Source organism: Acartia tonsa, chromosome 9 (genome assembly GCF_053477335.1).
Source record: "Acartia tonsa isolate MP-2025a chromosome 9, ASM5347733v1, whole genome shotgun sequence".
In the NCBI taxonomy this organism is placed as follows: domain Eukaryota; kingdom Metazoa; phylum Arthropoda; class Copepoda; order Calanoida; family Acartiidae; genus Acartia; species Acartia tonsa.
The window spans coordinates 40293306-40307145 of record NC_137268.1 but is presented as its reverse complement, the minus strand read 5'-3'; the positions used below and the strand labels follow the sequence as shown (position 1 = coordinate 40307145).

The 13840-nt window shown below is 33.6% G+C and overlaps 1 protein-coding gene across 1 annotated transcript; it reads right to left on the bottom strand.

Moving 5' to 3' along the window:
- Positions 1-455: 455 nt before the first annotated feature.
- LOC145328920 (toll-interacting protein-like) lies at positions 456-13838 on the bottom strand. The gene is made up of 10 exons (XM_080172872.1): positions 13708-13838; positions 13245-13345; positions 11918-11980; positions 11462-11548; positions 10958-11054; positions 6739-6794; positions 6368-6466; positions 4479-4586; positions 3334-3423; positions 456-2833 (listed from the first exon to the last, which is right to left on the bottom strand). The coding sequence occupies exons 1-10, from the start codon at positions 13814-13816 to the stop codon at positions 2765-2767; spliced, it is 879 nt and encodes a 292-aa protein (XP_080028998.1). The 5' UTR covers positions 13817-13838; the 3' UTR covers positions 456-2764.
- Between the last annotated feature and the right edge of the window lie 2 nt (positions 13839-13840).

Below are 13840 nucleotides of genomic sequence, written 5' to 3'. Positions count from 1 at the left end.
GTTACAAGTACTCGAAAATTATTAAATACACTGAATACGAATAGCTATATGAGTTAACAAACAATGTTACAGAAAAAAAATACTTCTTGTAAGATCTAAAATTTAACCAAGAAATTTGAAAGACTTTTTAAAAAAGCTGCTTGAAGGACGAAAATATCAATAATCATAAAAGCAAAGCTTACCAGGTTGAAAAACAAACATTGACAAATAGATTGATTTCACTTTACATATTGAACTAGCGGCTTCGCCCCTAGCCTCAATGGGTTTTGGCCCAAGTGGTTTGATCAAACAAATTTTTCGTATTTTAGATTTACAAGAAAATTTTTTTTAAAAATTTCTTTGAGGGGGGGGGGGGATTTTTTTTGGGGGGGGAGGGTTAGTTGACCCCATTATTTCAATTTTAGTTTTAAAAGAAAAAATTTTTTGGGGAGGTCTTTTTCATTTTTTAGGGGGGGTTGGGGGGTGTCCCACCTCCCAAGAAAATAGTTATAAACCTTCCCGGGATTTATGAGAAGCTACCCTGTAAAGGAGAACCCGATCGGTTCAGCGGTTAGCGAGATCCTTCGCTACAAACAAAAAGACAGACGAACATCGTTCTACTTTGTATTATAGATAATATTAATCAAAATCTAAGCAAAAACTTGATGTAAATTAAAGAGTCTTTAATAATGATATACTAGCGTTTTAAAGCTTTATTTAAAGATTCAACAATTAAAATATTGCCGAATCGCTTTAAGAATTGCCAAATCAAAAATCATGTTTTCAGGACAACGGCAAAGTATAATTTTTTTTCAAATCATCAACATGCAAAGTTTGAAATTGATAGGATATTTCAACCACGCCTAAATCGCTTTAGATTTCAGACTTGATAGCTACGTTGTTTGAATACCACTTGTGTGTATTTATATATTTAGTTTCATAAACAAAAAAATCAAATTAATTCTATTCAAATAAAAGTTCTAAATAAAAATCATGACTTTTAAAACTTTTTGAAGTGTTTTAGCCAAATGGAATTTATTGAGAACAGAGAAAGTTTATGTTCATTTTATGAAATGAAGCTATCTTTTAATTGGGGTTTGTGTGTGTTTGTATTCACGTTGGATAGCTCTGACTGATCAATGACCTTGAATTAAGATTCCTGTAACGATACAATCACTACGTTCATCTTTATGACACAACTAAAAGATTACTTTAAACTGGCATTCCCAGGACGATAAAGAAATATGTTTTAATCATTGCATCTCTATGATTACCTTCTAGAAGGTAAGTACGTCTATAATAAGCATTCTTCATACCAAAAATAGTTATGAACCTTCCTAGGACCCATGAGGAGCTTTATTGTAAAGGTGAACCATATCGGTCCAGGGGTTGGGGATATCCTTCAGCACAGACAGACACACACAGATCCTGTTACTTCTAAATAATGATAAGCGTCATACCTCTATAGTTGTCAATGTATTTTCAACTGATTTGTTATTGTTAAGCTTCTATTTTGTGAATGATCCTATACTTGTTATTAAATTATTATAAATTAGAAATGTACTGAACGTGTAGACAGGATAAAATATTCTCAAAAGATTTTTTAGGTATAGTCCCTTTCGTGGCAACGCTCCTTAAGGGGCGATTCTTCGTTTTTTTCAAAGTAGCTTTTCTCCTATTTATAGCCCCTGCAGGGGGCTTTAACCCTGCGGGGCCAATTGCCTAACCCTGTAGGGAAATAACCTAACCCAATATAACCTAACCTAACATAATATAACATATCAAAAGCCATTAAAAATACGACGAATCGCCCCTTAAGGGACATTGCCACGAAATGGACTGTTCCCTATTTTTTTTTGTAACTTAAGTTGTAAAATAAAATATGATCTTTATAAAATCATCAAAATAAATTTTAATTAAGAAAAAAATACTTATCCAAAAGAAATGGATCTACTTCATTTAACGGCAAAATATTGCTTGAACCAAAATTATCTTAAAAACCAAGAACTTTCAAAATTAGTAGCTATTAAATTGTTAAACGTTTTATTTCAGCCGTTTGGCTCCAATTAAGCTCCTATATTTCCTAGTTTGTATAGCATTCTAGTAACATTTTACTGTGAACTGTAAAAAGCTGAGCAATATTTAAAAAACTAAAGATACAAAAATGAAAGGTGCAAAAAAAAATTTAAAATATCCATTCAAAGAAAAATATTATAAAAGGGATTCCCCAAAATAACTGCGAAAATAATTCATGTATATACAATTTTATAACTTTATAATCATAATCATCCATTATTATAAAAATCTGTGAATTTTATTTACAATTTTTTGACGTAGATTAATTCTTTAATAAAATGCAATGAACATGATAAATCTAGTATTTACTCTTTTTAAGAAAAAAAATCGATTATAAAAGATAAAATAATATTAAATAAATGACTTTAGAATATCTTTGGATTGTTAGAATTAATATATGATTAGAATCGTGATTTTTTACAATAAATTACAATACAAATCAGAACAGTGCTTGGTTGGACAGAAAATTACATAAGCATTAAATATTTATCAGGGCTCGGCATCCGCGCGTCAGCCGCGTGTAGCCCCAATGTAATCTTCATATAATAACTTTGAAATTTCGCAGGATATCTTAACATGTTCTTAAACAGGCAATCCAATTCAGAATTCTGTTATCTTTTGCACACAAGCAGGTTTAAATTTGAGGCTTATGCGCGGCTGAGGCACGGCCCTGGTAATCATTCGAATGATAAACTTAAATAGATTACTGTTATTGACTGAGTTGAAGTAAGGCATTCACAGTTGCTTCTTTGTTTCCACTGTTGTCAGAATACACAGCCTAGATACATATGTACATAGATTACTAGATTGCAAGATTTTTGTACTTAAAATATGGGGATGGGGGCTAGTTTTTATTGATAAAAATCTATCTATAAAAACTGGATACCTTTAATGACTTGTCTCACCTTAAGTACATAATACAACTTAAGTAAATGATTAATATAGAAAGAACAAACACGGCATTAGCGTAAATGGTAACGCGTTGACTTGTTGACTGGGAGGTGTCTGGTTAGAGGCTGGACCACACCACAGCATACTAAAGACGCTAAAATGTCAGGCACGAAGCATCAATAGTAAGAGTAAACATGCGCAAACCATTACCATACACTTTTAGGACTTCCAGACAAAGATCGTGCAGTCAAAATGTTGGTTGTCTATCGGGCGAATGGAAGCTTTACATCCCAATTATAAGATGCGGAGTATGTTTCAAGGTGTGTAGAGAGATCTAGCGATAAAGTGCCTGTAGAGGTCAAATATTTAAAGGAAGCAACTATGTACCTTGATGACTTGTTTATCTAAGCTAGGAAACATTTTACTGAACTCTTCAACATCTTCAGGCGACATTTCAGCTGGCTGGGCAGGTATCTGCACATTTTTTTTACTTAGATAAAAAAATCTTTAAATATAGATATATATCCAAGACAACTACCTGGATCCAGTGTTCGGGGACCAATTTCGTCTGATAGCAAATTGCTTTCTGTTTTTTTGTAACAATTTGTTGTGATAATATTTCCGATGCTATTGGCTGATATTTAAAGATCCAATTAAAGTCGGCACAGGGTCAACGGGGTTAGGACATACAGTTATTTAACCCCTTCCACCTCTGTTGTTTTACTCTAATCTTAGATGGATTTTTTCATGGAAGGTAACATGACATGATTCATATGATCGATATATTATTACTTGGATGTTGCATTTTCATGTACTAAGATAAAGAAATGCTTAAAGCTAGCAAAAATAGCGTTACCCCTATCCACCCCCTTTACCCAATACCCTACCATCCTACTGGATGAATGAACTGACCAATAAATAAGGTCCATATTAGCAACCTAAATTAACGAAAAATTTTCCCTGCCAATATACGTATATCTACATCTATTTAAATATTATTCACCTTTGAGGGTAAAAAAGACAAAGATTTAGCTAATGTAATGCCCATTGAGATGGTAAAGCTTCCCAAGACGAATATCAATCCTTAACATTAGCTGAGAACAGCCAATTTCGTCTACAGAAGTAGACAACTACATATTATTTAATCTGCACCAAAGTAGTTTTGAGCTGTAATCGTTGCCAGGGTGGGAAGAGACAGAGCTATTTATTACACTATTCCCCAATGTTTTATAATAATGTTTTCTTATTCGGTGGCTTAACAACTTTGGGGACTTGAATTGAATTTTAATTGGTTAAATTAAATAGGTATCCAAACGTTTCAACCATTAATTGTAATCTGTAGATTAGAAGGGGTAATTTTCGTATGATCAATGGGGATGTAAAATGTACATTAATTCATCGGTCATTGTCTATTCCCTTTAGATCCCGGAATAGTTGCGGTATTGCAAAAAAAAGTAAGAAACCCCATAATTTTGTATTTCCCTTCAAAGAAATGTCATTCTTTATTAAATATTCTAAGAAAAAAATTCCTGTTGAACTATTGGTGGTTGTTGTCCTTGTTGAGGCAAATAGGTGGGCTGATAGGTCATTGGACGGCCACCAGATACGTTAGGAACCACTGTAGGTACTTGCACTCCGGCCTAGACAGATAATATAAGATTCATAGATTATTATAGAATAGCACTAGAGTCCCTACAATCTAGGAGAGTTAATCAGCCCATAATCATCCAGACAAAAATGTAAAAATTATTTTAAGTTTGTCTTAGAGGCTGGTTAATGCAAGTTAGTGCAAGTTTTACTCCAACTTTACTCCAACAAAATAATTAATTTTAGGCAATTTCAAATTGAATTAATTGGCTGAATAGCGGCCCCTGGTCTTAGTGTGTGTTTTCAGTGTGTAGCTTTATTGTTTTCTTTAATTTGTGTGTTACTGCATTAACTGCATACTAAGTACCAGATGAATCATACCCTCCTTTCTATCTTCCTGGGAGGATATTAACTGTATACAGTGTACCAGATGTATCATTCCCTCCTATCTATCTATCTATCTACCTGGGAGGATATTAACTGTATACAGTGTACCAGATGTATCATACCCTCCTATCTATCTATCTATCTATCTACCTGGGAGGATATTAACTGCATACAGTGTACCAGATGTATCATACCCTCCTATCTATCTATCTACCTGGGAGGATGTTAACTGCATACTGAGTACCAGATGTATCATACCCTCCTATCTATCTATCTACCTGGGGGGGGGGGGGGGATATTAACTGCATACAGTGTACCAGATGTATCATACCCTCCTATCTATCTATCTATCTACCTGGGGGGATATTAACTGCATACAGTGTACCAGATGTATCATACCCTCCTGTCTATCTATCTACCTGGGAGGATATTAACTGCATACTGAGTACCAGATGTATCATACCCTCCTGTCTATCTATCTACCTGGGGGGATATTCAGGGAGTAAGGGAGGGGACAATGGGCAATTAATTCAATTTAGGAGTTTTTGAAGAAAGGCCATGAAAACCAGAATAATCCCGAAAATATGGTGGAAATTGTAAAGTGATTGTTGATTAAATCTAGAAAACCATAAACTAAGAAAAAAGTTCCAAGAAAAAAAGCAATCATTTGAAAATAAGATTACCAGTATTACAGACTGACATAACCATTCTGTAATTAATTACTAGAAATATCTCCCTGGATCTCTTCAGATGACAGGGAAAGAGAAAAGAGATTTGGGGGCAAGTGATGTGAACACGGAAAAAAGGGGCAGGCAGGCGTGTAGCTGGATGGGCAAGTATATGACCCGCACGCCTTCCTTTTTATCCTGTTTATTTCCCCCACCTCCCTTCTCCATTTCCCTTTCTCGTCTACTTTTAAAAAGGAGGTGGGGATGAAGGGAGTGAAATATAGTATGGGAGGGGGGCCGTGTATTTATATTTGAACTACTCTCTGTCTGCAAAACTATATATATTCAAAACTAACATAGCGAGTAACGGCATTTCTTGCGCAAGTCCCCAAACTCAGTCAGAAACTGCTAAATTCTTGCACATTCCCTTTAAGCCAGTCCCCAAAGTCTGAGAGAGACTCCTAAAGATTGAATATTCGATCCATTGTCCCCTCCCTTACTCCCTGGGGGATATTAACTGTATACAGTGTACCAGTTGTATCATACCCTCCTATCTATCTATCTACCTGGGGGGGGGGGGGGGGGGGGGGATATTAACTGCATACTGAGTACCAGATGTATCATACCCTCCTATCTATATCTACCTGGGGGGATATTAACTGTATACAGAGTACCAGATGTATCATACCCTCCTATCTATCTATCTACCTGGGGGGGGGGGGGGGATATTAACTGCATACTGAGTACCAGATGTATCATACCCTCCTATCTATATCTACCTGGGGGGATATTAACTGCATACTGAGTACCAGATGTATCATACCCTCCTTGCCCTCTCCCTCCTGACCAGAGAGAGGCCACCAGTCATCACAGAGCTCCTTCAATAAAAAGTTTATGATAAAAAATAGGTATAAACCTCATAACTGGTCTGAAGAACAAGATATAAGGGAAATCGAAAAATGGAAAAAGACTTTTCCCCTTTTTCTAGCCCCTGCGAGTTGCTCTAGCCCTGCGGGGCTAACCTAAAATAAAGCTACTGTGAAAATACGATGAAACCCGCCACTTCGTTTTCTTTCCATGATTCGGAAAATCTAAAGAAATAGATATACTTACGAACATTCTTTATACTAAATTTAAACAATGTAATTACCTGTGCCAAAAGCACACTTTCAGGTATAGGAATGGAGGCATGGGCTATCAACGCATCTGGAAAAAAAATCAAGGTTAAGCTTTTAACAAATACGAAACCAAATGAGTTCTCTATTTTATAGAGGCTTTTCATAGGTCTGTCTGTCTGAAGCTTAAGACCTTGGTAACCGCTGAACCGATTAGGCTCTACTCTTCATTGAATATAGCTACTGGTCCTGTGGTAGTCTTTAGCTATTTTCTTGAAGGTTGGGATACTCCCACCTTCAAAACAAAAAAATAGCCCCCCCCCCTAAAAAAAATTAGGGGAGTGGGGAAACTAACACCACACCATGGGTGAACCTACTAGTATTTCTGAAAGTAAAGCAATTTGCTCATCAAGTGTATAGTATAAAAAATATTTTGCTTAATGATTGTCCTTGTATTTAACTTTTTAAATTTCTATTTTTCTTTTCTTATTCAATATTTTACATAATTGTTATTGTTGCGTGTAGTGTTATTTAATAACAAAGAAAATACCCCTCTTGTATAACAAACATTGTTATTTTAATTAGTTTTTGTATTATATAATATAAAAGCGTCAACACTAAATCTTCATATTACAGAAGCTTATTTCAAGTGTTTTTAATTTAGATTTACTTTGTATTTAGATTAGAGATAACTAAGAGACATAATGTCTAAATCAGCCAATAGGAGAATAGTAAAGGTACATCCCAGACATGTCATTGGTCCAAACATTTTACAGATTTGAGTACGTAAGGGCATTATTTTTTCATTTTATACGCATTATGAGTCAGCTATGAATTGTTGCATTGCTTAGGAAAAGCTTATTTGGGTAAATTATATTGTGAAAATTTCTTTTTTCGTATAATGTGAAGCCCATAACAAACCACATAATAAGTTAGTTATAAATAATTAAATTTCTTAGGATAAAAATCATATCATCAAAAATATTCTTTCCACTATTTCTTGAATATATCTCGTATATAAACAAAAATAAACAATGTTTTTTTGTCTGCAATGAGTCAGATGAATTATCTTGATATACATACAATCCATATTGGGTATATCTATTGTACTTGGATATAAATAACACTTGTTCATAACACACAACAACATAAATGTTTATATGTCAGGTATCTTGGCTGCAAGCAAATTTTAAAAAATCTAATAAGAACTTAAAACAACACATTTAAAATGAACATACTATTACTTAAGGGTAATGGTCATAGAGTTATCATGCTTTCTGAATTATGCCTTAATAAAAGTTTACTTCCATAAGACGATTTTAACAAGCCTGAATTATGATCAGAGCTATCCGTTACGGACGAATTAATCTACCTAAATTATGGAAAAGCTTCGCTTTCAAGTACATCGTATGTAAGTATATGTATATCGTCACCAAAATAACGTATTAGGTAAATCCCCAATTTCGTAATATATATTTTTACTTTTGTTGCAAAAGTAATTATACAATACAGCTAGAGTCAAGATAAAATTGCAAAAATTCACTTAATTTTTTTTGTGTTAAATATCAGGAAGGGCTGTTTATTACACTAGTCCGCAAAGTTTTGTAATAAGGTTTTCTTATTCAAGCTCAAGAATTCAGAAACTTTTATTGAATTTTTATTGGTTTGTTCATTAAGTTGAGTTCAATTTATCGGCCATTGTCTTATACTGTTCACATGTAATTATACAGCGATGAGATCCAACTATAAGATGTGAAGAAATGTTTTGGTCCATGTCTTTAGATCTTTGCTAGCAGGGACGTCCAAGCTTTTTTTTTTAGGAGGAAAATAAGAGGTTTCAAAGATTTGAGAGGGTAATATAATGTATTTTTAATCATTTTGAGGGGGTAAAATGAGGAATTTCAAAGTTGGAGGGGGACAATCATCCCTGTATTCCCCCCCCCCCCAACAATACAATTCCAGTATGGATTCGAAATCAATTTATATCCGACGGAGCCGGTTCTCAGCCATACTAAAAAATCATATATGACAGTGTATCACACATAGTTTTCTACGAATATTGAAATAAAAAAAGCGTAAAATTAATACTACAGTGTGTTTTTTTTATGAGAACTTTTTTGAAAGCTATTTTACCCCACTTATAGTTATCAGAATTTAATGATTATTGGTTTATTTTCTTCGATTTTTAATGCAATTAATAGAACACCAAAAAAAGTTTCAGTTTTCATTTAAAAAGTACAGTAAAATCTAAAATTCAAAATTAGGTGTCAACATCTAATAATAGTTTTAGCACATTTTTCTTTTGCCTAAATCTTCTAAGAAAAACATTTGATTTTCTGTAGTCGACTTTGGGAAGCCAGTACTCCCTCCCTGGTTTAGAAATGACCTTTAAACTTTGATATGTTCTAGTACATGTCCCTAATAGTATATGTAAACATTTTTAGCTCTATATCTAAACTTTGAAATGTTTTGCAGCCATTCTTGAAAAAGGTTAAATATTTGAGCATAAGAAAAATGCGCTAAAACCATTTTTAGATGTTGACACCTAAGTTTTGAATTTTAGATTTAACTGTTTTTTTTAAATAAAAACAAAATTTTTTTTTTGTTGTTCTATTAATTGCATTAAAAAACGAAGAAATAAGCCATTAATCATTAAATTCTGATAACTATAAGTGGGGTAAAATTGCTTTCAAAAAAGTTCTCATAAAAAAAACACACTGTACTTTGGTTAGCATGGGCCTAAGGCTGCTCAGGGCTAACAAAACTTGTTTTAATTTCATTCTATTTTGGGTATAAAACATTTAATTACAGAAAAAGGTTCTTGTACTTTTAAGACAAAGGCTTCAGGTCAGAAATATTAATGATTATAATTTTAAAATCTTAGATGACCTTTTCAGTATCGACCGTTTCCATTTAAAGAATATATATACGAGGGGGAGGTGAGATGGGGACAGTTTTTACCATAGTGCCAAAAGTTTTTGAACTAATGAACATGATAACGTAGTTATAAAACGTTGGGTACCAGTGTTGTTTACATTCCAATGAAAACTAGAAAAGTATCTTACATTAGTTTCCAAAAAAAAGGAGCGACAAGGAAAGCTAAATTTAACAAGACAAGAAAACTTTTTGGACACCATTAATATAGAGTTCTTTGGGACCATAAAAACCAATGACAAGAAAGCATTGGTTTTTTTAATAGTGTGAAAAAATTCACATAAATCTGTAAAAATTGGATCTTATGTTCTAATAGCTTTAACCCAAAAAATGCGCGACGTAGTATAAATGAGTTATATAAATTAATTATCATCGTTTTTACCTTCAATTAAAATTATGAATAGAATTTCCGGTAATTAACAAAAATAAAACATTATAAAACATAGAAAACCCCCACATTTTTTTTTACAAACCTTACCTAACAAAATTTAATTGTTTGGTAATAAAATGAAAATAAACAAATTTAACAATGGTTCTTTTGTTCTTCTATAGACAAGGGATTCCACCCACACGTAATAATGAGTAAGTCATAAAACCAAAAAATCATTAATACCATTTTTTTTTTAATGAAGAAAATACCATCACATTTTAGTTTTCAACGTGCAATCCCTATAATAAAGTAACAGGATGTCTGCTGGATTTCTGTTTGTGCAGAAGGTGTAGGGACAATAAAAAGTGGGGTTAGAGAAGTTTAACCCAGCATCTTAGATTTTAGTTTCAAAAAGTACCTAAGCTTTTTTAAAATCATTGAGAAGGGGGAGTATTCTAGTTTAGGGTTGATTATCTTGGGAGGGTCAAGGTTTTCTCCCTTGAAATCTTATCTATAGAATCCTTCCCAGGACATAAGACAACTTAAAGATAACAGATAACAAACATACCGTTATCTATGTCAATCCTTATAATAAAGTAACAGGATGTCTGTTTGTCTGTGTGTATGTTTGTACCGAAGGATCTCGCTAACCGCAGAACCGATCAGGTTCTCCTTAACAGTGTAGCTTCTCATTGGTCCCGGGAAGGTTTTTAACGATTTTGGGGGAGGGTACCACCACCCTCCCAAGAGAAAACACAAAAATTCGAGATAAAAAAATTTACTTAGTGACTTGAACGCAACATAGAAATTAATTACATAATTGAAATAAAAAAACAAAACATTTAAATTGACACTAGAGGCCTCTAGGGGCGCAGCCGCTAGTATCTAAATATAATGTAACGTATAAGACATCACATAAATGAATCAAATCACACTAAAATAGTTCTTACCTGTAGAAAAAGTACATTCATCATAAATTTCCACATCAATGTATTTTGTTCCTCGCACTGTGAAACAATTTATTGTTTTGTTCCATTTAGGTTCCCTGTTGGTCACATTTCAATGGTCAATTTAATTTCCTTAAAAAAATTCGTATACCCAAAATTTTTCAACTACCAAGGGATGAATATTACTTTATTAAAGTTACATGGATGATAAATCAATGTGCATCCCATATTTTCACCGTATCATTTTTCTAACTACAGTATTTTCTCATGTACAATGTACATTTATGTAAGCTTGACTTTACCACGGCGTTTAATACTTAAAACAATAACAAATAATTTCCAGTATGGCTTCGAAACATATAAATATCTACTTGATTATAACTGGTTCTGAGCCATACTGAAAAATCATGTATCGTGTTACAGACATTTTTCACGAATAACAAAAAAATAAAATAATAATAAATTAATTTTACTATTCACAGAAAGCTGTCCATTGTCCATTTTCCTAGCGCCATTAGTACACGTTGGAGTTTCGTAGATTTGGTGTCCAACCCTTAATCTAGCATAAGGGTCCATTCGTGTTACTCCATAATTCTAGAAACAAATTTAGATAGATAGTTTGATATCTAAAAGATAGATATCAATATCTACCACACCAATTTTGGACTTTGTCAAAAACTTGTCTTAAAAATTTTTCTTAAAGTAGGTGATACGACAATGATCGATATATTGTCGTACAATCCCAATTATGATTAACAAAATTACCCATTCTGTAGATTATAATCAGTGGATGAAACGTTTGGACACTTAACTTCATGAACCAACCAATCAAAATTTAATAAGAGTCCACAAACTTGTTAAGCCAACGAAAAAGAAAGCCTTATTATAAAACTTTGGGGACTAGTTTAATAAACAGCCCAATGTCCCCTCACTCCCTGATCTTATATGCTTTAAGAATATTACCTTAGAAAGTCTCGCCTCAGCAATAGTTATAGTTAACCTGCCAGTCACGTTCTTATCCAGCCTCTAAGAGAAAACAAGAAATGATTGGCGTTTTTACATAAAGTACCTTGTAGAGCACTGATACCTCTCGAAAATAATGGGAGGGAAGACTTCGTTTGTTTGTTAATTAATTTTGGTCAAGTTTGGTTAGGATATTGGGTAGGCAAACAGGGTTTGTTTAATTTTTATGCCCTAATAAATATGTTTATGTTTATGTTTATGTTATGGCTTCCTGCAGGGGTAGGTTAAGAAAAAAGAACCCCCTCCCCATTGTTTTCAATTTATTATAAAAAAAAATGGGAGGCCGGGAGCGGGGTCTAGTTATTAACAGGCACTTTATGTGAAAGCACCAAAGCAAGGGGGGAGGGGTCGGATCTGACACTTAAGCGTAAACAGGGAGCATAGCCTTTGTCTTAGGAGTGAGAGGATAGGTTATTTTAAAAAATGTTTACTTTTGGGGTGTATTTTTCTTATATTTAAAAAAAATTTTGAATTTGGCCTCCAGGTTGGTTCTGGACAGGTATAAATGAAAAAAATTTTTTTTTGAAGAGTTAGAAGTCAAATTATTAAATAAAATATGCATCTTTTTGAATGTTATTAACAAATTTGAAGATAAAAGATGCATATCTTCCAAAAAAATTTTTTTTTCATTTTTACCAGTCCAGAGACAACCTGGAGGCCAAATCCAATTTTTTTTAGATATAAGAAAATACACCCCAAAAGTAAACCTCATTTGCTTCCCCAATAAAGTCTAATTTTGTTGAGCATTGAAATTCTTTTATTAAAAATTAAAAAATAAAAATAAATATTTGGTTTAGAACCAAATTATGAAAGATAAACAGGCGGGAAAACAGTTCTCATTAATAATTGAATAATAATAAGATAAACTATAGGTTCAATTTTGAGGGTCAGAAAAAGCAAGATAAGATTTAAAACAGACAGATTTATTTGTAGGGTACAATGTTCCAAGGATCGATTATTTACTTAAATCTATGAACTTTAAAGTCTGCCAGCTGCAAAACGCATTTTAAACATCTTTAGTTTCGACGCGGTGTTGGGCTGTGATTTGAGATCCCTTATGACGAGCGGATGCTCTACGTGATCAGCCACGGTCGCGGATTATATTACAATATAAATGTTAGTGTTACAATCATAGACATTTTCGGGTTTTAATAAGAAATGGATTCACAGAAATACTTTCAGAAAATTTCTAAAAGGTCGTTTGTGGTACAGGTTTAATGAGAGGGAAACCGTCATGAAAGTATTATGCCTAAAAAGTTTTTTTCACCTGTGGAGCGTGTTGTCTCTGCTCTCTGAGGTCCATTTGTCTTTGCAGGGCTAGAGCCATCTGATGGTCCTTGTCCTCAGAATTTATAGGTCCCTCTTCAACTAAATAGATTGATAGGTGGATTACCTCGTCAATTACATCGTACGGATGTTCAACTGTGCAGGGACATTCAAGGTACTGGTGAGGAGTGTTTAACCTCCCCCCGCCCAACATTTTAGCATTTACTATAGATTACCCCCCCCCCCTCTGAAACCTCTCCCCACCTCCTTAAATAAAAAGCTTGGATGTCCTTGCCAACGCGCAGAGCTTTTAAATAACTTGCCTTTATCTAAAGGGTTCTAAATATTAGTGGAAATACCTAATCTTTCATTTTATTCTAAAAAAAATTTAAGGTGTAGTAATAAAACATATTGAAAAATTGGTCTATCCCATTCTATACCAAATAAATGCTTCAACGTCTTACTTGGAATTCTAAGAAAATCTTGAGGTAGAGGTCCCAGCATAGCTCTTTGTTTTCTCTCCTCTCTTATTTGATCAGCTGATACACCTGACCCTTTCTCCTTCTCGGCCATTTTTCTAGATTTTTTAACAAATAG